Source organism: Geotrypetes seraphini, chromosome 5 (assembly GCF_902459505.1).
Source record: "Geotrypetes seraphini chromosome 5, aGeoSer1.1, whole genome shotgun sequence".
Taxonomy (NCBI): Eukaryota; Metazoa; Chordata; class Amphibia; order Gymnophiona; family Dermophiidae; genus Geotrypetes; species Geotrypetes seraphini.
Window position 1 is genome coordinate 157674363 of NC_047088.1, and position 24898 is coordinate 157699260.

General features: G+C 42.8%; 1 protein-coding gene across 1 annotated transcript in view; it reads right to left on the reverse strand.

Annotated features, from left to right (window-relative positions):
* Positions 1-1882: 1882 nt before the first annotated feature.
* Positions 1883-24898, reverse strand: part of LOC117360399 (potassium voltage-gated channel subfamily H member 8-like) — a 559270-nt gene continuing 536254 nt past the window's right edge. The window contains exons 15-16 of the mRNA XM_033944108.1: positions 19966-20012; positions 1883-3633 (exon numbers count right to left, since the gene is read on the reverse strand). Coding sequence (XP_033799999.1) covers positions 2854-3633; positions 19966-20012 — 827 coding nt within the window. The 3' untranslated portion in view covers positions 1883-2853. The remainder of the gene's footprint in view (positions 3634-19965; positions 20013-24898) is intronic.

The following is a 24898-nucleotide window of genomic DNA, read 5'->3' on the forward strand; positions in this document are numbered from 1 at the left end:
GGGCATCTCTCTTGTTGTCCTTCAATTTAAAGGTGCTGGCAGTGTTGGGGGGAGGGTGGTGCCGGCATCATCGGGGGCATTGAACAGTCCTGTGTGAGATTGGTGGGAGGGAGGAATCAGGTGTCTGGTTTTTTTTTTTTTTATTTAGGGGGGTGTCTAAGCTGTCAGACCTTACTTTTCCTGTGAGTGCCTGAGCCAATCAGCACTCAGGCACTGACTAATAAGTAAAGATACGACAGCTCAGACCCTGCCGGAAAACATTGCTCACAAATGTGGCACAACGAGGTTAGGGAAGCACCCGGTGATGATAGAGAATCACCTGGAGTGCTCCTTTAAATATTAATGAGCACATTTTACTACCATTTTAATATTAATATTAATGACCTCATTGTGCTACATTTGCATGACAGTCAGAGACTGCTAGGAAGCTCAGAAAAGACCACAGTGAGTCGTTCTGATAATTGGGTGGTAAAATACTGGTATGCTAAACCGACTGGAACCAGTTTAGCACCATCATTAAGGGCATGGTAAATTTTGAGAATCTGGCCCTTTATGTCCAGCCTTTCCTGTCATAAATAGAGTTCTGTTCTTTAATCAACACTGTTTGTAAACAGCTTTGATTTATTGTGAGCGATGGTATATCATGAAATTTAATAAACATAAGCATAACCTTAGGTCATCCTATTTTTATTTATGAATTATTTAGGCATTGCCTCTAGTTGGGATTCCAGAGTTGACCTGTCAATGTCTAAGGGGCTGTTCTCAAGGAAATAGTCAGCTCCCACCTACTTAAGGCCCCTTGGCTGTTATTTCCCCTAGTGCTGTCTATATTTTACTTAGGGTAGGGTGGGGGAGGGGAGAGGTTGTTCTAATATTTTAATTGGGGGAAAAATATTAAAAGATTCTATGTATTTGTTTTTCTTGATTATTTATTAGGTGGGTGGGAGGGTTAAAATGATTGCTCAAGATCAATGTGCGGTTTTGTTTTGCACAGTTGTTGTTTGAAAATCAATAAAGATTAAAAAAAAAAAGTAATCTAATACATGCGCACACTTTTTGCCTCCTCATATTCTTCCTGCTCCTTCAGAACCAGGGCAGGGATGTTGTGCCATCAGCTTACATATGCAGTTACCTGGGGATTTCCCCTTTATTTTATATCTTCTTCCTTGCTTTAGTCTAGTTATTGCAGTAATGCTCCTCAGCTAGCAGCCATATACTGGGGGCTCCTTTGGGAGTCCTGAAATCATGGACCCTGAATCTGGACATTGGTGCTGTCGCTGCATGGTGCCTCTGTAGTATCCTCAGCCCAGGGACTGGAATCAAACCCAACCATCTGGACCTATGGACTAGTTCATGTGTTTTCTCTCTTTGTTTACTCTGTGGTGTTTGTTGGTCGATGCCATGAACAACAATGGACTAACCTGGAAAATGTATCTTTGTAGAAAGGGTAATTGCAGTAGATATCTTTAATTGCTGTTCTTTTTTAGAATTTCAGCATTGTCATTTTTCCTTCCTTTTTATCAAACAGAAAGGAGAGACCACTTAGAAGGTTTTAGAACTTGGGAGAGGTGCTTCTGACATGACCTATTTGTCTGATGCTGGGAAAATGATATGCATAAGTTCTAATGGTGCAACAGAGAACAGCAATTGCAAATTGATAAGCATCTTCTGTTCTGCCCTGGCTTGTATGGAACCATTTAAAAATACACTAGTACGATTTTGCATTCCTTCTCGTGTGAAAGCAGTATACTGTACACTGTGTTCTCTGAGACCAATGTTAATGCTTCTTGATAAACAGGGAGGCATACCTAAAGATAGAAAGTAATGAGAAACGTGGAGCCAATTCTTAAACCTCACAGACTACAAAAAAACCCCAACAACAATTAAAAAGTGAATTCAGTTTTCTCTTTCAAGTCTCTTCATCCATGGATAATTTCATTCCTATTTCATATTTCATGCGGTAGTGACTTCATGTCCTTTGCCAAAACTGTATTCTCTTGGATTCAGTGTCTGAATCTGCCTGTCTCACTCTTTAATAAGAGATAAAGATGTTAGTACTGCTGGGACCCATTATTTGCCAGGGAGTCCAAGCAACCCTCAACAGATGGGCTCCTCTGGTGGCGTCAGTTTAATTTACAAATTCAGTCTATACAGAAACAGTTTTTACACTCATTTTCAATATGACCATATCTGTATCCTTTCAATTGCATTACCTTTATTAAAGCAGAACCGATCCATTCCCCAGCTCCCTCCCCTCATGCGATTAGATGCCATGCATTCAATGAATTGATCTATTTTTGTTTTTTTTAGTAAACATGTTTGTTGTCCCATTTTTGCAAACCAAAAAATGTTTTTATATAAAGCCTCTTTTTTTAAGTAACAAATGTAGAAAAATAAGGTCCTTTTTCAAAAGATGTTAAACCAAGCACAATGTATTTATAGCAGATGACACACTCACTCTCTCTCTCTCACGTCAACATTTTTTTTGGCTCATTTTTGGGCAAAAAAAAGACCATGCTAAAATAAATATCTATGGGTAATCCAAGCTTAGAGATGGTGTTCACAGTCTGCAGCCAACCTTCTTTGTTCCCTTGACCTCATTTGTTTAATTACTTGGAACACACTCTTTTTAGCAGCTCTGTTGCAAAAAAGTAAATCTTGCAGCAACTACTCATTCCCTCAACATAGATTTCCTGGCCTCTGATCAGTATGATTCCTATTACCACCCCCTCCCCCCACCTGTGCCCCAAAATAAATAAATATCAAAGTCTCTTCCTCAGTGCAGAATTTCTTCAACTGAAAGTTATTAAATAACAGTGCAATAATATGGCCTTTATTCGTTTGGAGTCCCTTTTAAACATTGGTGCCCTCATCATCAATAAACCGGATGATATCTCCCTGTGACCCTCCTGACGAATTTTGAATCAGTTCCAATGATGCGGTTGGAGAAGAGGATTCTTTCAAGTCTCTTGCAACCATTTCTGGACCTAATAGGTCCACTATCCTGTCCCTTAAAGAGTCTGAGTCCACAGGTGCACAGAATGGTCGCATCAAGGATGGGTTCACAATGTCTTTCTTTGTCTCAGGCTGTCGACTGAGATGGAGATGAGGTGCTACCATTGGAGATGAAGAACTTGGTGCCACTGTGCTCTTGGTGGTGAGCTCTGTCTGTGGTAAGTTGTTGTGACATGGAGACAGAGTCTGGTTTATAGTCTGAGAGCCACAGGTTCGATGACCCGTGTAATGGTGGCATGAATGTCTGAGGAAGGAATCTAAGGACAAAGCTTGATGGACATTCTTCCTAGGTAAGTGACCTGCAGGCTCTAAGATAGGTTGTGCTGGTGGTAATGGCTCAGCTTCAGAGTACATCTCAGACCACATGTTCGCCTGGATGTAATCAGGTTTTGTTTGCCCAGAAAAGTTCTGTCCAGTAATGCTGGTGATGGCAGCCTGTGACTGAAGGCTGCTGCTAAAGCCACTGCTATTGCTGTAGGTGTTATTGAGAGTTGATGTCAAAAGGCTGACCGCAGGAGATGGAATATATGTTTGGGTCAGTAAAAGGGGACGGATAAGCTGCAGCATCTCATTCAGATCCTTGCTCAGTTGAGTTACTTGTTGAGTAAGGCTGAGCATCTGCAGACAAAGATATCACTGTTATTGGCTTGCACAGAAGGATAGCAATAGGTATGACAAAACAAGTATAATAGCATTTTGGAATACACTCTAGATCAGTGCTCTCAAACAGGGCCACATTTTGGATCTGTAGGTACTTGAAGGGCTGCAGAAAAAATAGTTAATGTTTTATTAAAGAAATGACAATTTTGCATGAGGTAAAACTCTTTATGGTTTATAAATCTTTCCTTTTGGCTAAGTCTTAATAATAATATTGTAATTTATAGTTAAAGGAGACATCTGATCAAGAAACTGTTTTATTACTTATGTGATTATGATAAACATACCGAGGGCCTCAAAATAGTACCTGGCGGGCCACGAGTTTGAGACCACTGCTCTGGATAGAGTAGCACTTAAAAACTATGACATATCTACTATCTTGACAAAAAATAACTATACAAGCAGAATATCATAAATTATTATATAGCCACAAAAAGATATTCACAGAATAAATCCAAATACCAGAGACTTAGGGCTCCTTTTACAAAGGCGCGCTAGCGGTTTTAGCAGGGTACTATCACAGGGTACGTCTAAGTGGCTTACATTCTAGAGAGGGGGTAGGTGAGATAATCTAGACAAGACCTTGAGGGGAAAGGGTAGAACTACAATCTTCGCTTGGAAAGATGGGCGGGATAAAGCAGGAGGGAAGGGCTCTGCATCCAGTTGGTTGGCTCTTCTACTGTCACGTGTACTCTTAACAAAGAGATAGAAAACGTAAGCGGTTAATTAAAGATAACTTTTAGTCTGCAGTTCTTATATCGGTGTCCCGCAAACTTTTTGTAGTTGCGACACACTAAACTCAGGGTCACAGCTACAGGGCATCCGTAAATACACGAATGTCGATGTGATGAGGTCACATGCATGTGTGATGTCAACACGTCTAAGTCCACGCATATGTGTAGGCCATCCAGATGTGGCCCTGAGCCTATTATCACTATGCTGGTATTGGGATGCTGAAGGAGGAGAGGCACCAGCACTGGCTGAGTGACTACAGGACGTGCTTTCGCCGCGAGAGGCATGTCCTGTAAGCAGTCAGCTGGCGCCTGCATCTCTTCTCCTCGCCAGCGTCTCATAGCATATCCGGAATCTCGCCGCAGCTCACTAGTGGGCGGCAGCACACAGTCTGCGATACACTGTCTTATATAGTAGTGTTTGAAGGTTAAGAAATTTCTGGTTTAGCATTATTACCTGTGTGTACATGTAGTTGTGGGTCATAGTTTGGGTGGAGCACAGGTAGAGTTGTGAAGTGCAAATGCAGTTGCTAAAATACTTGTGTAAATGATTCCTATGCCTGAGCAAGTATATGCCCACCCAGGTGCCTTTTATCTGCAATTTCTGCAGGTTTTATGAAGCTATGTTATGAGAAAGCACAGGAGCAACTGTTCTTCCTACCTAGGTAACCTGTTAGTAAAGTTTGCCATTGTGAAGGTAGGTTTATAACCTTTTCCTTTCATTATGGTTTTAATGCATCCTTCACTTATTCAACCAAAATGTCAATGACAGGGTATCTGTTACGGATGCATATGCAAAACATTTTTGGTTAGATTTGTTTTTGATCATTTACCCTTGAATAATTTGCTTTCAGATTCTGAATTATTCAGATCGTTTGTTTCCAATCAACTCTCCACGCAGTTCCCTGCTGAGCATTCCAAATCAGAATACGTAGGCCAGGAATCCCTTTTTGGATCCAGAAACTCTGTTCATTCAGTGACCCACTTCCCTTCTCATCTATAGGCAAGGAAAGATTAGCTTCAAAGGCTCCCAGCCCTGCATCTCTTTGTTTCCTGTCTCCTGTTTCTGAATCTGCATGAAGCACCTGGCTTCTGTAATACAGGGCGAGCTTCCAAACTCTGCTCTGTGACTCTCTGCTCCATTGAAACACCCACAACTAGGATCACAAAGAAGAACATTCCTTCATGAGATCCTTATTGACTATACCATACTTTTCTGAGGTGTCTCTACATAAGACTTTTCTGCTCTACCCACTCTTTTGTGCTTAATCTATTGTCCAGCTTCACAAATGAAGAGCCTGGTTCAGTTACAGAATTTTCTGGTCCCAGGTTATCTTTCGTGTAAAGCTGAAGCTTTACCCTAGATTCAGGGTAGACCTCCAGCATCAGGTTCATATAATAGTCACTCTTCCTAGTGATACCTGTTGCTCTTTCCTGGTGTTGCTATCATTTTCTCAAGATAACCTCCTCCACAAATCAGCAGTCTTAACTGTCATCCCTAGCTCCGAGGTGCCGGATTGTTCCTCCTTCTCAGCCTTGGTCAGGCTGCTCTTTTCCTGGCTTGCCAGTTCTGGTCCTAGTCTTAATCTTAGCGAACACTTATTTCTTCCTTGCATTTTTTAAAAAATTGCCTGGACCCAAGCATTCTGAAGTCTAGATCTGGGTTTTTACAGCAGCTCAAGCTTCTAGAAAGCAATCTGAACAGCCTCTACCAGGCCCCTTTGGACATCCAGTCAAAGAAACATAGAACATGACAGCAGAAAAGGGCCACCGGCCCAATAAGTCTGCCCACTCTAAGGACCCTCCCCCCTAAGCACTTCCTCGAAGTGAACCCACATGCTTAATCGAGCACGTTGCTTGCCTCAATTACCTGAAGTGGAAGATCATTCCAACAATCAACCACCTTTTCGGTGAAGAAATACTTCCTAGTGTCGCTATGAAATCTCCCACTCCTGATTTTCAACGGATGCCCTCTTGTTGCCGTAGGTCCTGTATGGAAAAAGATATCTTCTTCTACCTCAATACGGCCAGTAACATATTTGAATGTCTCTATCATGTCTCCCCTCTCTCTGTGTTCCTCGAGAGAGTATAGCTGCAACTTACCTAGACGTTCCTCATACGGGAGATCCTTGAGTCCTGAGACCATCCTGGTGGCCATTCGCTGAACCGACTCCACTCTCAGCACATCCTTTTGATAATGTGGCCTCCAAAATTGAACACAATATTCCAGATGAGGTCTCATCATGGACCTGTACAATGGCATTACAACTTAGGGCTTTCGGCTGACAAAACTTCTTCGGATGCAACCCAGCATTTGCCTAGCCTTGGATGAAGCTTTCTCTACTTGATTGGCAGTCTTTCTTCAAGGAGCCCCTTTACATCTTCCATTTGGAAGAATAGTTCCCTCTTGGTCGACCGGACCTGGGTCTCGCAAGCATTACTAATAGTTGCTTCACTTCCTTTGCTGTCCTCTTAGTTAGCACTTCCTTCACTGTTTCACAATTGGGTTTCTTTCCACCTTTACATGGTACTCTCTTTTAAACTAAGCTTCCTCACTGTGCAGCACTTCCACTTGGATCTCCAGTTGTCTGCGTTGGTCATGGGATTGGTTAAGTTCAGCCAAGACATTCTCTTATCATTCCTCTGCAAGCCGGGTGAATTCTTTTGCCTCCTTTAATTCAGAAAGCAGCCCCACTACCTGCTGCTCCAGTCTTACTGGAGAACTTTGTAAGGACTTCCGCTTCTACAGCTGGGTAACATCCTCTCTTATGCTTTAGATAACTGTTTAACTCTGTGACCTCCTGTTCTCTGTTATGAGTTAAGGTTAGGGTTCAACAGCAAACAAGGAAACCTCGGTGCTCCAATCAAAAAATGGAGGAACCACAAAAACAGCTGTAAGAGTTGAAGAATTTGGAAAGACCACATTTATGCATAATTAACGTTTAATGCTAAAATAATAAAAGCGATGCAGTTCACAAAATATGACAAGTACACAGAGATACAGATCACATGTTGTACAATGATAATATATATCAATTTCAGATCATTATACACCAGTATATGGTCCAGTGGACAATAAAGTGAGACCCTAGCAAACAAGGAAACCTTGGTGCTCCACTCAAAAAAACAGAGGAACCACAAAAACTGTAGGGGGAGTGGAGTTGATGAACTTGGAAAGACAACATTTATGCAAAATTAACATTTAATACTAAAATAATAAAAGCAATGCAGTTCACAAAGTCTGAAAAGCAAACAGCGCTACAGTTCACATATTGTACAATGACAATGTAGATCAACACCGGTAGATGGTCCAATGGACAATAAAGTGAACTGCATTGCTTATATTATTTTAGCATTAAATGTTAATTTTACATAAATTTGGTCTTTCCAAGTTCATCAACTCCACTCCCGCTACAGTTGTTTTTAAGGTTAAGGTTACCAGATGTCCAGGAAAACCCAGACATGTCCTCTTTTTAGAGATTTGTCTAGGTCGGGGGTCGGCAACCTGCGGCTCCAGAGCCGCATGCGGCTCTTTTCCACCTTTGCTGCGGCTCCGGTAGTGTGTCACGCAGGCATGCACCTTACAAGTCCAGCGTCGCGGCGGGAAATAGCCATGCTGAGCAGTGAGCTCAGCACATACACAGATGAAAGCCTTGCTTGCTGATTGGTCCGGCGGCCCCGTCCCGCCATGCCGCCGGACCAATCAGCAAGCAAGGCTTTCATCTGTGTAGTGCTGAGCTCACTGCTCAGCATGGCTATTTCCCGCCGCGACGCTGGACTTGTAAGGTGCCTGAAAAAGAAATCATCCTGGCCAGGGTCGGTGTCATGCTCCGGAGATCTACAGCCTTCCTATCTCCCTCTCCCTTCTACCTGCTTCCGGCCACATCCCCTGCTCCGCGGCTCTCTTCGGCAACTCAGCAGCAGCTTCTGACGTCGGGGCCTACCCTCTGCGAGTTCCGCTTGTTTCAACTTCCTTTTTCCACAAAGGCGGGACTCGTAGAGGGAAGGCCTCGATGTCGGCAGCTTGTCTTGATCACTGCTGCTGACGAGTTGCTGAAGAGAGCCGCGGAGCAGGGGGGTGTTGCCAGGTGCAGGTAGAAGGGAGAGGGCCAGATGCAGGACTCGTGGGTGAGGGAGCAGAAGAGAGAGAGAAAGAGAGAGGGGAGGGAAACAAAAGGAAATCTTTCATACTGGGCTGGGCCGGAGTGGAGGGAGGGTGGAAAGATTCTAGCTACAGGGTGCAGTAACAAAGGAAAAGGGGGGAAAGCTGAAAATGGAGATAGTGACACAAAGAAGAGAAAGGGTAAGCAGGACCTACTGAATAAGGATAGAGATACAGAGGGGACATGAAGAGAAGGTGAAATAGAGACATAGAAGTAATGCTGAAAAAGTGGGGGGGGGGGGATAAAGACATTGAAAGGGCAAATGGTGAACATGGGGTAAAGACAAGGATAGAGACAAATGAAGATTCTGAAAAAGTGGTGAGATAGGGATATAGGTGAGATGGACACAAAGAAGGGTGATGCTGGAAAATAGGTGGAATGGTAATTCTGACAGACACAGAAGGGAAATGCTGGATCAAGGAGAGATGGGGCTCAGGCTGGATGGAATGAGGAGAAATGCCTTGTTGGCCCGGAACTTCCTCTCCTACGTCAGAATTGACGTCAGGGAGCGGAATGCTGGTCAGCGCAACACTTCTGCAGGGAAAGCTTGGGACGGCAGTGGCTTGGGGGCTGTTCCCCGATTGCGGTGGCAGCAAACCGAGTGGCTTGGGGGAGGGCACGGAGACAGAAAGAAGGGGGAACAGGGAGACAGAAAGAAAAAGTTGGGGGAGAGAATGGGGTCTGGAGGAGAGGAAACATACAGGAGGCTGAAAGAAAGGAAGAAAGATTGGATGCACAGTCAGAAGAAGAAAGTGCAACCAGAGACTCATGAAATCACCAAATAGCAAAGGTAGGAAAAATGATTTTATTTTCAATTTAGTGATCCTGTATATAGCATTAAGATAAGAAACAATATATGCAGTGTTAGATTTGTTTTATAATGGTTTTGCGGCTCCAAGTTTTTTTTTCTTTTCGAAAACGGGTCCAAGTGGCTCTTTATGTCTTAAAGGTTGCAGACCCCTGGTCTAGGTGCTTGGAGGGATTTCCAAAACCCTACAGTTTGTCTGGGTTTTGGAAGTCCTTGACCTCAGGGCCACGTCTAGAGGGCATCTGCGCATGCAATGTAGTCATATGCATGTGCACATACATGTGACATCATCACGTTGACATCTATACATGCACAGATGCCCTCAAGACGTGGTGCCGAGCTCAGGGAGGTTCGTGTGGGGGCGGGACTGAGGGAGGTACAGTGCAGAACTGGAGGCGGAATGGTGCGGGGTTTGTGGTGGGACAGGTATCCTCTTTTTATTATAGAGGAAATCTTGCAACCCTAGTTAAGATTAATAATTCCTGGGTCTCAACCTTTACTTGGGATTAGAGAGCTGCACAGTTACAGGGCTGATGGGATCCCTCTGGGATCATGAGAATCCCGCAAGGATGGAGGTACCTCAGGGGGCTCCCAAGAGTTTAGCTTGCTAGTGCCTCCTTTTTTCTGCTCTCCAGCCATACTCACTCCTCCATAATGCCGCGTGCAGCTCTCTCTGCACACCGCATGCAGCTGACTCAGAAGTCTTCCCTCTGACATCAGAGAGAAGACTTCTTGTTCACCCATGTGCAGCCTGCAGGAACTGCTGTCTGCGGCCCTGCAAAGAAGCGAATATGACAGGAAGGAGATGGCCCACCTAGAGACTGTCTGGTGCACATTCATGGGAGGAGGGCACAAGTACTTGGGTCACAGAAGGGAGGGAGGTAGTGAGTGCATTGGGGCAAGGAAGGGAGAGAGAGGGGGCATGAACAGGACAAAGGAAAGAGCACATTGGAACATGGGAGGAGCATGAAATTGGGATACAGAAGGCTGGAAAAAGGCTGGAAGGAAGGAGAGAGGGAGGGGGCACAAACTTGGGACACAGAAGGGAGAGAGGAAGAGGAAATGAACTTAGAACATAGTATGGAAGGAGGGAGGGAAAGAGGTGGTGAGGTGGGGGACTGAATAGAAAGGGAGAATTGTTGGGCATGGGTATATGAGTGAGAGGGAAATATAGATGGTGCACATGGGGAAAAGAAGAAAATGGAGAATTTTTGGGCATAGGGAGGGAGAGGAGTGAGGTAGAGGAGTGAGGTAGAGATGCATGGGAAAGAGAAAGATGAGAGGGAGAAATTTTGGATATGGTGGTGGAGAGGGAACAGTGGGACAGATTGAAAGGGATGCAAGAGGGAGGAATGTTGGACATGGTGGTGGAGGGAGAGGGGTGAGAAAAGGAGAAATGTTGGGCATGGGGCTGGTGGGCAGGGATGAAAGATGCTGCACATAGTCCAGGGGATGAGAGAGGGAGAAATGTTTGATGTGGTAGTAGAGGGGGTGGGAGAAATGCAACCTTGATCCTCCTCTTGCTCTCTCTCTTTCCTCACTCCCTTTGCAGCAAGGGGGAGAATATGATAGAGATGGTTGACAGTGGCGTACCTAGCATATATGATACCCGGGGCCCATCATTTTTTGACACCCCCCCCATCTATATGAAAAATATGATTTTTAGTAACAATCCACATATTGCACAAGAGTGTACCTAGAAAAAGGCAGCGTCTTAAACACTGCAGTGAGCACTAGAACACCAACACATACATTGTAAAACTAAACAAGCCAGATCCTGCACAATCAATTGATCCTGTACAGTCGATGCTATCTGAAAGCCATGTCCCTTTCATACACACAGACAGATACACCCTCGCCCAATATGGAATAATCACAAACTAAAAATAGAAATATGTAGACAAAAGTTAAACTGAACTGCCAAGAAACCAGACTCGGATAATAGGCTTAAACAAATAAATTTTGTATAAGGTGAAGTCTCAGAAAAAGTAGATGCCCCTGGTGGCATCTCTGAGGGCTGAGAATAATTGTGAGAATAGTATGGGTATAAGGTAATTAGGGTGACCTATAACATCACCTTAAGCTACTTTTTTTAAGAAACCAGACTCAGCATACAATGCAACACCACAGCACCACAAAAACAGTAATACATGTCCTCTAATACTGTGCAAAATATAAAGACAGTAGATGTAAATTTGAAAAAAACTGATACATAACAATCACCACTTTACAAATTAACAAATAAAAATAAAACAAATAATGAGAAATAAGAAAATACCATTTTATTGAACTAATCCCCGTAAGCTTGGTCCCCTTCCCCACAAACCACCTGATTCCATCCACACAAGCCTTGAATTGTTTTATATTGAACTTATTATATTAAAGTATAAAAAGAAACAATATTCTGTACAATTGTCAATTTATAAATCAGCGTCTTCTCCCCACTCTCTCTTCCCCATTTCCCTTCAGCGTCCTCAGCCCACTCTCTCTCCATTTTCCTTCAGCGCACACACATAAAAACAAGCAAGTCATTTTATATCATTTTCATTCTATTCATTCATAGAAATTAAAGTCTAAATAATGCCAGTCATATAACAAAACATGATTTTACAAAAATAATTCCCTGCACAGTCAAGCCTGCAAGGATTACTAGATGTCTTTCAGCAGCTACCCTCCCTCCCTCCTTCTTACCTTCGTGGCCAAGTCAAAATGATCTACCAACAATAAAATTTTAAAAACACAAAGCACACTGTATGCAGAGAAAATGTTAATTATCATTTATATTCTGCGGGTTTTCAAAGAGGTCAAGGCAGATGACTTTATGCAATGTCACCTCAGTAACAACTATACAAAAATAGACAAATATAGCCCCTCCCTTTTTACTAAACCGCGATTGCATTTTTTAACACAGGGAGCTGCGCTGAATGCCCCACGCTGCTCTCGACGCTCATAAGCTCCCTGCGCTAAAAGGGGGCCATAGTGCAAAATATAGACACAATATATAAATTCTCAAAACGGACACATTTTGATCACTAAATTGAAAATAAAATCATTTTTCCTACCTTTGTTTGGTAATTCATCAGTCTCTGGTTGCACTTTATTCTTCTGACTGTGCATCCAATATTTCTTCCCTTCTTTCAGTCTCCTCTATGCTTCCTCTCCTCCAGACCTCATTCCCTCCCCCAACTTTTTCTTTTTTTTAAATGTTTTAAATTTTTATTGATTTTTTCTTCATATAACAACAAGTGTGTCATAAAGATTCATCCAATTATCTTAAATATACACTTGATATTTCCATAACATATTGTACATACATCATATCTTATATAATCCTTACTATAATTTTAGACATCATATAAAAATTTTTAATAATTTTATCAACTATTATTCAATTATGAATCCCTTTCCCTCCCCTTATTTTGTTAGTTGCACACAATATAACAACTATTATAATAATTTATTTATAATTTATGATAAAGAGAATAAACCAACCCCCCCTCCTTTATCCAGTATCTTATTATGGGAAAAATTATATCAATCATTACAAAAATCTATTAATGGTCCCCAAATCTTTTTAAACTTATCGATATAACCTTTTTGTGATGCAAATGTACGCTCCATCTTATATATATGGCAAACTGAATTCCACCAAAAATTGTAATTTAATCTGTCATAATTTTTCCAATTATATGTTATTTGTTGAACTTGCTACTCCAGTCAATATAAATAAAAGTTTGTTATTATTTGACGAGATTTGACTCCGAGCTCTCATTGCAGTACCAAACAAAATCGTATCATATGTCAAGGCTACCGGATTTTCCAACATCCTATTTATTTGAGGCCAAATTGATTTCCAAAATAGTAATATGAATGGACAATAAAATAAAAGATGATCTAATGTCCCCACTTCTAGATTACAGTGCCAGCATCTATTAGACTTAGAGTTATCAATTCTATGTAAACGAACAGGGGTCCAAAAGGCTCTATGTAAAAGAAAAAACCATGTTTGTCTCATAGATGCTGATATTGTACACCTTAACCTCCAAGACCAAAGTCGTGGCTATTGAGATGCATTCATCTGATGCTTGATTTCAATGCTCCAAATGTCTCTAAGACCATTTTTTTTTTTTAATTTACAAATCCAGATATCAATTTATACCACATTGCGGCCTGGTGACCCATGGAATCTATCTGAAAACATAAAAATTCCATACTATGATAATTATTAAGGTTTTTCCATTCAGGGAACCCCACCTAAATGGCCTGCTTCAATTGCAACCATCTGAAATATTGTGATTTATTTAAACCAAATTTATTTTGCAATTGTGAAAACTCAAGCAGTTTACCTTTATTCATTACATCCTCTAAAATACGAATTCCAGCAATCATCCAATGTTTCCAGATAATTTTAAAACCGCCAACCTTGATCTTTGGGTTTAGCCAAATTGTTTGAGTCATTGATTTATTTATTGGAATAGGAGTTAGATTACTTATATACCTTAAAGTTTTCCAGGTATCAACAAATATTTTGTGTTCCTTATATAACCTTGGCATTTGAATACTGATAACATGACTCAGACGTAAAGGAAACATGAGTCTCCATTCTAACCAGAACCAATCTGGTATATTTTCAATGGGCTCTGGGAGGATCCAATATATACCTTGACGCAGAATATAGGCTTTTTCTTTGTTTCATCCTGCCCCCTTCTTTCTTTCTCTCTCCATGCCCCCTTTCTTTCTGTATGTCTGTCTTTCTCTCTCTCTCTCCGTGCCCCATTTCTTTCTTTCTTTCACCCTGCCCCGTTCTTTCTTTCTCTCTCCATGCCCCCTTTCTTTCTCTGTCTGTCTTTCTCTCTCTTTCCATGCCCCATTTCTTTCTTTCTTTTACCCTACCCCTTCTTTCTTTCTCTCTCCCCATGCCCCCTTTCTTTCTCTGTTTGTTTGTCTTTCTCTCTCTCTCTCCATGCCCCATTTTTCTTTCTTTTACCCTGCCCCCTTCTTTCTTTCTCTCTCCATGCCCCCTTTCTTTCTCTATCTCAGTCTCTCCATGCTCCATTTCTTTCTTTCTTTCACCCTGCCCCGTCTTTCTCTCTCCATGCCCCCTTTCTTTTTCTGTCTATCTTTCTCTCTCTCTGTGCCCCATTTCTTTCTTTCTTTCACCCTATCCCTTCTTTCTTTCTCTCTCCCCATGCCCCCTTTCTTTCTCTGTTTGTCTTACTCTCTCTCTCTCTCCATGCCCCATTTTTCTTTCTTTCACCCTGCCCCCTTCTTTCTTTCTCTCTCCATGCCCCCTTTCTTTCTCTATGTCTGTCTTTCTCTCTCTCTCCCCATACCCCATTTCTTTCTTTCTTTCTTTCTTTTTTTTTTCACCCTGCCCCCTTTCTTTCTTTCTGGCTCCCTGTCCCCCCCTTTCTTTCTTTCTGGCTCCCTGTCTCCCCCACCTTTTTTTCTTTCTTTCTCCCTGCCCTCCCCCATGCCACCGCCATTGGGAAACATGCTGCTGCCACCGCCGCCGGGGAAATTCTGCCACTGGCCGTCGGGAAGAGGCCGGGGCCGAGTTCGCCCTGCTTTTCTTCCCCATGGGGCCGACCAACTCTCGCCACCCGACGTCAATTCTAACATCAGAGAGGACGTTCCGGGCCAGCCAGGCAGCGATTGACTGGCCCAGAACGTCCTCTCCGATGTCAGAATTGACATCGGGCGGCGAGAGTTGGTCGGCCCGCGGGGAAGAAAACAGGGAGGGAGAACTCGGCTCTGCCCGTTCCCAATGGCGGCAATGGCAGCCTTTCCCTGGCGGCAGTCTATTCCCTGGTAGGTGGCCAGCTGTGCACCCCCTTGGGGTGTGCACCCGGGGTGGACCATCCCCCGCCCCCCCTTGGTATGCAACTGATGGTGGACAGTGTGAGAGAGAGGAAGACATGTTGCACATGGGGGTGGAGGAGAGAGGAAGAAATGCTGTGCAGGAGAGGGAAGGGGAAAAAGAGGGAGAATGATTCAGGAGAAAAGGGAGTGAGAATGCTGTACAATGGGAGGGAGAGAAGAGAGAAATGCTGAACCATGGTAGGAGAAATCAATGGACAGCAACCACTTGAAGAAGAATTTGCAGAAGACAGGAAAGTGGAAAAAAAGAGAAACTGGAACTAACTTGATGTAAAAACAAATCTATAGACAACAAAAGTAAACAAAGGGACTTATTGACTGAAATATGTTAGCTTTGAGAAATATATATAGCAGATGTCTTTGTATTGTGTTCAACAGAAAAGAAAATGCATTTCTGGTTTTATTTCTCCAGTGCTGAAGTACTTGCTGATCTTTGCTGTGGCTGGTGGGGATCCCCTAGCACCTCCTACTGAGGACTTCCTCCAAAGGTGGCCAGAACTCCCCTCCATGAAGCGTAGCAGTTGCTGGTAGCATCCCTGAGCCACTGAGGTGCCAGCATCTGTGACTTGGGGATGCTGCTTTTGCCTGTTAAACTTGGCAAAAGGGACCCTCGATTACCTTCAGAGAAAGTCCTCAGCTGATGTGGCTTGAGGGTTCTCATCATTTATATTTACATTAGAGCAGGGGTGTTGGCATCAGGATAGGATTGTAATGGGGAGGGGATGACTGATGATGTCGGGATTTAGCACTACCCATACAGCAGACACTGGTGCTCGAGCAGGTCTAAATCCCAAAGTTCAGGTTTTCTACTGCAGACATGGATTCTCTGTATCATCCTAACCAGAATTCTCCCTGTTTTTGAGCTATCCTAAATTAGGCCGCTTACCTATGCAGGTGCTGGCACTAAATATTGCCAACACCCGTAAAACTTGGAGCTCCTCCCTAATGCTGCCCAATGGCGCTGACTCTGATCTGCCCACTTTTTAGTTGGGTGGTCTGTGGGGTTATTCCAGTGGCTTTCTCCTGTTAAGTGCTGCTGAATATACTCACTTAGGCACTGGGAAGCGATTTAAGCAGGCAGAAGTCCCTGCCCGCTTTAATTGCTTTGACTATTGGCCCAGTGTGTTTGTGTTGTCCCATCACACAAATGTGCTAGTTAAAGCCCGAGATGTTCTGGCAGCAGACTGCCTGCACCAGGGGCACATTAGGTTCATATCATGGGGATATGTAATACACCTTACTGTAGGACATTCAAAGCATAAAGCTTGCTTGCACTGGGCTCCTTGAGGCCAGTGTGAATAGCTTTTAAAGCAGTAGAAAACACTTGTTTGTAAGTAGGTGAAAACTGTCACTATTTTTTGCTTAGATAGAATTCACCAGACAGCGTGCCCTCTATTTTGCAGCATGTCATCACTGAAAAAAATTCAAAACAATAATATAAACCTAACTGTTCACCGAAGCTTACAATCTCTCATAGGGTCATTTCACCCATCTCCAGCTATTCTCCATTCTTCCTTCCTATCTGCCCTTTTTTTACCATCCTCTATTGGTCTAGAAGGCGTGGAGGGGCATAATCGAAAGGAACGTCTAAGTCTGTTTTTGTCTAACTCGCAAGTTGTCCAAAGTAAAAAACAGCCTAGGACAAATTTTCGACAAATACGTCGAAAAAATTTTTTTTTTTTTTCGAAAATCGTCTAATTATACGTCCTGCAGATCTGATCTTCCAAGTTGCTAAATCGTCCATCTTTATACCACATTTTCGTCCAAGTAACAAACGCCTAAAACAATCCCTGTTGGACATGGGAGGGGTCTGCAAAGTGATGGACTGAACACCCAGACATGGCACCTAAATAATGGGGCACCTTACAGGGCACTGCAGTGAACTTCACAAAAATGGTGCCATGTCTTCTTCTCACCACAGCTCCCTTATAGGTCATGGTGAGACCCCTAAACCACCTCCAGATCCCCTAGATCGACTTATCTACCACCCTAATAGCCCTTATGGCTGCAGGAGCCACTTATATGCCAGTAAAAAAGGTTTTGGGGGTGTATATGGGAGTGCACATGTTTAAGTATCAATGCAGTGATTACAGGGGCTTATGGGCATGGGTCCTCCTCTCCATGATAATAATAATAACTTTATTTTTCTATACCGCCATAGTCAAACTGACTTCCTTAACGCACCCTCAAGACGGCTTAAGCCGCCTCTGTGCTGGACGACTAGGCTTTCCTATGCCAGGTGGCCAGGTGATGTTGGTCTGAAGGCTGAATTTTAAAGGTGTGATTAATATTTTTATGGGGGTGGGGGGGGGTCGGTGATCACTGGGGTAGTGTGTGGGGGGTCTGTTTTATGTGTTTGCAGTGCTTATCTGGTGACTTTAGGTGGGTTTTGTGACTTAGACCATGTTTTACATCAGGGCTGCCCACACTTTTTTGACTCGCGAGCTACTTTTAAAATGACCAAGTCAAAATGATCTACCAACAATAAAATTTTAAAAAAACACAACGCACACTGTACGCATAGAATTGTTAATTATCATTCCTATTCCGGGGTTTTTTCAAAGAGGTCAAAGCAGGTGACTCTATGCACTGTCACCTCAGTAACAACCATACAAAAATAGACAAATACCCACCGCCCTCCCTTTTTACTAAACCACAATAGCAGTTTTTAGTGCAGGGAGCTGCGCTGAATGCCCAGCGCTGCTCTCGACGCTCATAGGCTCCCTGCGCTAAAAACCATTATTGCGGTTTAGTAAAAGGGGACCATATTGTAAAATATAGACAGCAGATATAAATTCAGACACATTTTGATCACTAAATTTAAAATAAAATCATTTTTCCTACCTTGTCTGGTGATTTCATGAGTCTCTGGTTGCACTTTCTTCTTCTGACTGTGCATCCAATCTTTCTTTCAGCCTGTATGCTTCCTCTCCTCCACACCTCATTCCCTCCCCCAACTTTTTCTTCCTCTCTCCCTGACCTTTCTTTCTTTCTCTCTTCATGCCCCCTTTCTTTTTTTCTTCTTTCCTTCTGTCTCCCTGCCTGCCCCCTTTCTTTCTTTCTCCCTGCCCTTCCCCAAGCCACTGCCACTGCCGCTGCCATCGGGGAACAGGAGCCAAAACGCCACCAATGGATAACAGGCCCCAAAACCGACGCCGACGCCACCCATGCTCTCCCTGCTTCGGGCCGACCAGCATTCCTCTCCCCAATGTCAATTCTGCCGTCGGAGAGGAAGTTCCGCCCAGCCAGGCAGCGATTGGCTGGCCCGAACTTCCTCTCCGACGGCAGAATTGACGTCGGAGAGAGGAAGACTGATCGGCCCGATAGATCGCCAAGGCAAAGTGAGTGCTAGGTGATCGACTCACTTTGCCTTGGTGAGCTACTGGTCGATCGCGATCGACCTATTGGGCACCCCTGTTTTACATGGTCTAAGTCACAACGTCCAAGTTCTGTCAGTCCTGTGCTGTATAACTTTCGGTTATACATGCTGTATGACTAAGTCTAAGCTGGCCCATGTCCCACCCAACTCCCGCCCTCGACACTCCTTGTGAAACGCCCCGTTTAGCTTTGGTCGTTCAGCGGCACTATGAAGGCATAGGTCGTTTAGAAATACCATTTTTATTATCGGCACTTGGACATATTTGGACAATGTTCGTCCAAGTGCCGACTTAGGCCGGTTTTTAGACGTTTTTCTCTTTCGATTATGAGCCCCTTAGCTTCTTGTTTGAATGATAAACTCTGTCTTATCAAGATAAGTAGTTCCTGTCCTGATTTTTGGAAAGATATCTAATACCATACTCTCCCATAAAATCCTTAAGATCTGAAGATAAAGCTCTGCTAGTAGTGCCTTCCTTAAAAGTTATATATTCTAGGAGAGATATGGTTTTTTCGGCCACAGCCCCACAAATCTGGAATTCATTGCCATTTAATATAAGAGAAGAAAAAGCACTGAGCAAGTTAAAAAATCTCCTAAAAAGCTGGCTATTCAAGGACGCTTTCTAATAGATATGTTATAACCTATAATAACTTCAGGAAGATGATCTAATAGAATTAAGTGGGTACCTGTTCCCCAACCTTCTGTGTCTTGACCCTCCCCTGGTTTTATTTTTTTTTAGAATTGTATTTATGTCAATTGCTGTCAACCGCTTCCCTCCTTACATGTATTAATGTATTAGTAGTGAATGTTATGTTTGTCGGTTTTTAAAATTTTATTCAATTTTTGAACTTATGTAAATCGCATTGGATTTGGACTATGCGAAGTAATCAAAGAAATGAAATAAACTTGAAACCGCATAGTTGCATGCGTTATATAAATTTTTAAATAAATAAATATTGTTCCTTTTAGAATTGTAAACCGCCTAGATCTGCCAGATAGTCCATGGTGGTATAGTAAGTTTGAATAAACTATTAAAATGTTCTTCATACTAAAAGTAAAAAATCTCACTGTGGATATAAAAATAGTCTGTTAGCTTTTACCTTGTTAAATCTACTTAACAACTTTCCCCGTCCCTACCCCCTTTACTAAGCTGTGATAGAGGTTTTTACTGTGGCCTGCAGCACTATATGCTCCAATGCTGCTCTGACGCTCATTGAATTCCTATGAGCATCAAAGCAGTGTCAGAGCATTTAGTGCCCCAGGCCGCAGTAAAAACCTCTATTGCGACTTAGTAAAAGGGAGCCTTAGTGATTTCTGGGAATGTTGTTTACTTACTTCTTGATTCAACTTCTGAATACTTTTCCTGGTTTCTGTATTTTCTCCTGCAAGAAAAAATAAATACGGACCATCAGGTAGATTGCAAATGTAGTCAAAAGCACTGCAGAATGCCAGTGTTTTTCAGTGGCCACATTTTGTCCTTAGGCTGTGTCAGGGGTAAAGCTAAAAGGGGAACAAAGCACAAAACCCCCCCCCCCCCCCTTATAAGCTAAACTGCATCTAAAGTAGCCTGAGCAAAGGCAAAACAAGACCTTGGCGTTAGAGAATGACACAGGTAAGGGTACCTGCGGTTAATCGCGTGGTGGGGATGGGAACAGAACCTGGGGGTCAGGGCAGGGATGGGGACAGAGACAGAGCCTGAGGGTACAAGGACAAACTTTCTCCCTATGTCGTTCTCTAATTAAACTTGAGACTAGTATCAATATATAAAAACTTAACACATCTTAGACAATTGGCAACTGAATTCAATAATTTAAAAAAACCTGCAGAAGCTGCTTTTGGATTTAATTGAACCCCTGTTAAATGACATCCTTTTTTTTCTTGTCTGCCTTTGATGTGGCAACAAGAGTCTTTTCTGTTCATCAGACTTCTATCGTTCTCTTCTATACTCATGTCTGAAAGACAATCCAATTACCTTCCCAGATGAAATAAAATTATAAGCAACGGAATCTTTGGGAAGGTTGTACCAAAACCAGATCAAAATAGAAGGCTCTATTTGTGATTTATAAACAGTTGTACAGAATATTGTTCCTTTTTATGCTTTAATAAAAATATTTAAATATAAAATCATAAGTGTTCGAGGCTTGTACAAATGAGGACAGAGTCAGCGGGGATGGGGCGGGGATAGAGACGGAGCCTGCATGGACAGGGTGGGGATGGAGACAGAGGCTGTGAGGACAGGGAGGCGGGGGGGACAATCTTTGCCCCCATGTGATTCTCTACTCAGTGCTGAAAGTCGACTGGAATGGGACTGCTGTATTACTGACAGCATTTTTTAAAGTTTATTTACAAATCATTTGGATTTTGCTCACACCTTTTTTATTAGTAGCCATTGTTCCTTCTATGCTGGGCGGGAATCCTCCTACGGCATTGCTGCCAGTCGAAAGGCAGGTTCCCTGGAGTCCTACAGAACTTGCTTATTCCCAAGGCCGTAGTGAGCTATGTGTGGACAGTGCAGCTGCCCAGAGCGCAAGGGAGGCAGGGGCTCCAAAACTGTGTCCTATCCATTGCCTTTCTTGCTTGGCTGTGACACAGCGGGTGGGAATGGAGCTCTAGGGGTTGTGTCGCACAGGGCACATGTCTGTTTTGGGATGATCCTGTTTGCTTCTCAGTATTAAAAATATGATAGTGAAACATCACCTCCCCACTGGCAGGACTGTAGGTAGAGGACACCTGCACAGTTTGAGCAGTGGTCTCAAGCTCAAACCCTGTGCAGGGCCACATTTTGGATTTGTAGGTACTTGGAGGGCCTCAGAAAAAAACAGTTAATGTCTTATTAAAGAAATGACAATTTTGCATGAGGTAAAACTGACATATCACCAGACGAGCTAGATGAATCACAAATTCAGTGGGTATCCTAATGGGGTCAGAGCTCTTGTTCAAAAATCGAGCAATGACAGCCAAAGCCTCATCCTGAGGAATAACAGTATAGAGAGATTGGACATCCAAGGTGACCAACCATCCTTTGGAATGGTCAGTAAAGAAAATGTTTCTGATTTTTCGATGTATCTTTTACATAGGAAAAAGATTGTTTAACAAATAGTTGAAAAAAATAGTCCAAGAAATCAGATCGTGGTTTGAGGAGAGAGCCTATTCCAGAAACGATAGGCCTACCAGGAGGGTGGACCAGACGTTTATGTAACTTGGGAAGCGTGTAAAAAACAGGGCATTTAGGACCAGTCACCACTAGGAACTTACATTCAGATGGAGTTAAGAACCTCTGTTCAAAACCAAATTTAACAAGTTCAATAATTCGTTCTTGTAACTGTGGAGTGGGATCAAGGCCCAAGGCTAAATAATCGCCAGGAATATCTAGTTGCCTACACACTGTCACAAGGAACCCCCTGTGAAGGCAAAGGAATCCTTGCAGTGCCCTAGAACTGATGAGCAAAGTAGGACATTGTCCCAGGAGCAAACAGTAGATAAGCCTAAAATTCTTCCTAGGGCATTGCCAAGACAGAAAATGCCTTTGCATAGCAGTGCACAGAAGGAGCTAGAGACTCCTCATGCCTGTTTACCTTTTTCTAAGCAGCAATTGAAAAGCAAGGTAACAGGACTACATATCCCATCAGACCAAGGACAGAGAATTCCTAAAGCCAGGACTGGAACAGCTCCAGTGTCTAGCAAATCCAGAACTGGTTTGAGCCAGCTAAACAAGCACCTGAGCTCAGAATTAGTCAGAACCAAGGGCACACCTGCACTCCAGCACAGGCAGTTAGCCACTGAGAGAGAAAAGGGTAGGGTTCCTTGTTTCAGGCGGCCACACATTGAGCCACACAGGAGGAACCCAGCAGGGAGACAGAAGGGAACCAGACCTTTTCTGCCAGTAAACAGAAGTGCACCAGAGCCTTATACTCCAGAATGGCAGATATAAGGGAGGATTTTGTTGAGGACTCATTCATAAATGAAAATGATATAGAATTGAATGAGGATTTTTCATACGCTACTGACCCTGAATTAATGGAATGTGGCTGAGGTACAGTAGGAAGAGTTTGGAGTTTATCAAAAGGAAATTGTTGGTGAAGGATTTCAGACTAGCCAGGCTGTATTATTTAAAGTCTTTGCCACTTCTTGTATGGAACTTGCAGGAAAAACTGCACTGCCTACATTCAAGCAGGACTGGGTTTTGTTTTTCTGTGATGCTGTTTGGGGACGGTGCATGAAAATTAGTTACCTAAGGCACTGCTGGCCACAGGACACTGGGGAACACTTTATTCAACATCTAGTGGGATCTTGGTTGGAATGATAGTATACCAAAATCTACAGGGTGGGTACAGATCCCAGCACCTCTGGGGGTATTTGTGATTATTAAAACCAAAAGGAGAACTTTTCCCCAGTGAAAGGACTTACAAGAAGTCATAGCAGAGTCTGGTTGAACAGGCCAGGTGGAAAACTGTGACTGGGCCGGGAAGGGCCTAGCCCTTGTGGCAGGTGTAGATCTGAAAGCCTCAGAGAAGGCCATTAAAAGGCTGAAATTGAAGTTGGTAGATGGCAACAAGCCACATAAAGGAAACAAAATGGATTGGTTTTTTGTGCAAGGACTATTGTTTTGCTTGTATTTTTGAACTCATTTGAATTGCTACTAACCTGAGTTACATGCACCAAATCTGGTGTGAAATAAAGATTTGCCTCTGATGTTTGACTTTCTACAGATGGAAGTCTTAAAAAAACGAGTCCGAGAGTATGTTGTGGCATCTCCGTTTGATTAATAGATTTCTTCTTTTGAATGGTGCCTTCTCCCTCTGACGACGACTCACTGGTGGATAAAGTGAACCCAACCTTTTTCTTACTTTGTCGTTGTCTTCTTGTTTTCAAATTTCGATTCATGCACGGATAAATATATCCTTTTGTAAAATCTATTTCATCTCTTCAGAATTTTTTGACTTTAAATTGTCTTTGTTCTACTTTATATTTGTCCGTAAGACTCATGTGTTCACTAATATAATTTTGAAAATTCCATTTCTGTACATTGTTGTTTTTAAAAGCTCCATTTTAACTCAGTTAAAAACATTGCTTAAAGGGTGTTTTGTTTTTGTTTTTTTAACTGAGCTTGGGCACCTACTGGCACCTATAAGATCGGCATGGTTAGAGAATCATGGCCTATATGTTTGGATGGGTTCCTGGAGGAAGAGTCCATAGTCTGTTATTAAGACATGGGGGAAGTCACTGCTTGCTCTGGATCGGTAGCATGGAATCTGTATGGGGTTCTGCATGGAATCTTGCTACTCTTTGGGGGTTCTGCATGGAATCTTTTGTTACTCTTTGGGGTTCTGGAATGTTGCTACTCCTTTGGGTTTTGGCCAGGTACTAGTTACCTGGATTGGCCACCGTGAGAATGGGCTACTGGGCTTGATGGACTATTGGTCTGACCAAGTAAGGCTATTCTTATATATAAGGATTGATGCAGAGCAGAATTTTAAAAAGGTTGTCCAAGTCTGTACATCAAATATGGATATCCATGTCTCATGTACAGTGGTGCCTCACACAACGAACTTAATTCGTTCCAGGAGCAAGTTTGTTATGCGAAAAGTTTGTTATGTGAAACGCGTTTTCCCATAACAATACATGTTAAAAAAAATAATTCGTTCTGCAGCATAAAATATGCTAAGATGACATAAAAAAAGATAAATTTGTCAAAATGGTGAAAAAAACTCTTTGACGAGGTCACACTGTTTTACCCCACATTCACTCCTTCTAATTATTTCCCGTTTCATTTCAACAGAAATCACCTTCCTGCTTTTTTTAGAAGCCATGATATATAAAAAATATTGAGTTTATCTTAAAAGGACGACTGTATACAGTGAGAGAGGGCAGTTAAGCGCAGTGACTAACGACTGCCTGCAGTGCCTGCGCGGAAGGATGCAATACATCGGCAGCTCGGGCGACTTCGTTGTGTGAAACGAAGTTCGTTGTGTGAAACGAAGTTCGTTGTGTGAAGTTCGTTGTGTGAAACGAAGTTCGTTGTGTGAATCAAGACATGAAGTTCGTTGTGTGCAGCGTTCGTTGTGCGAGGCGTTCGTTATGCGAGGCACCACTGTATTTTCAAACAGGATCTACTGACATACAGCCGTTGTAAAATACATGAAAATGGATGTTCAGGTTCTGACTATGTCCAGCATGAAGCTCCATTTTACAAACTGAAACATCCAAACTATGAGCAGGACTGTGTGGCAGCAGAGGAACATCCATATTATAAAACAGCCATCTGTAT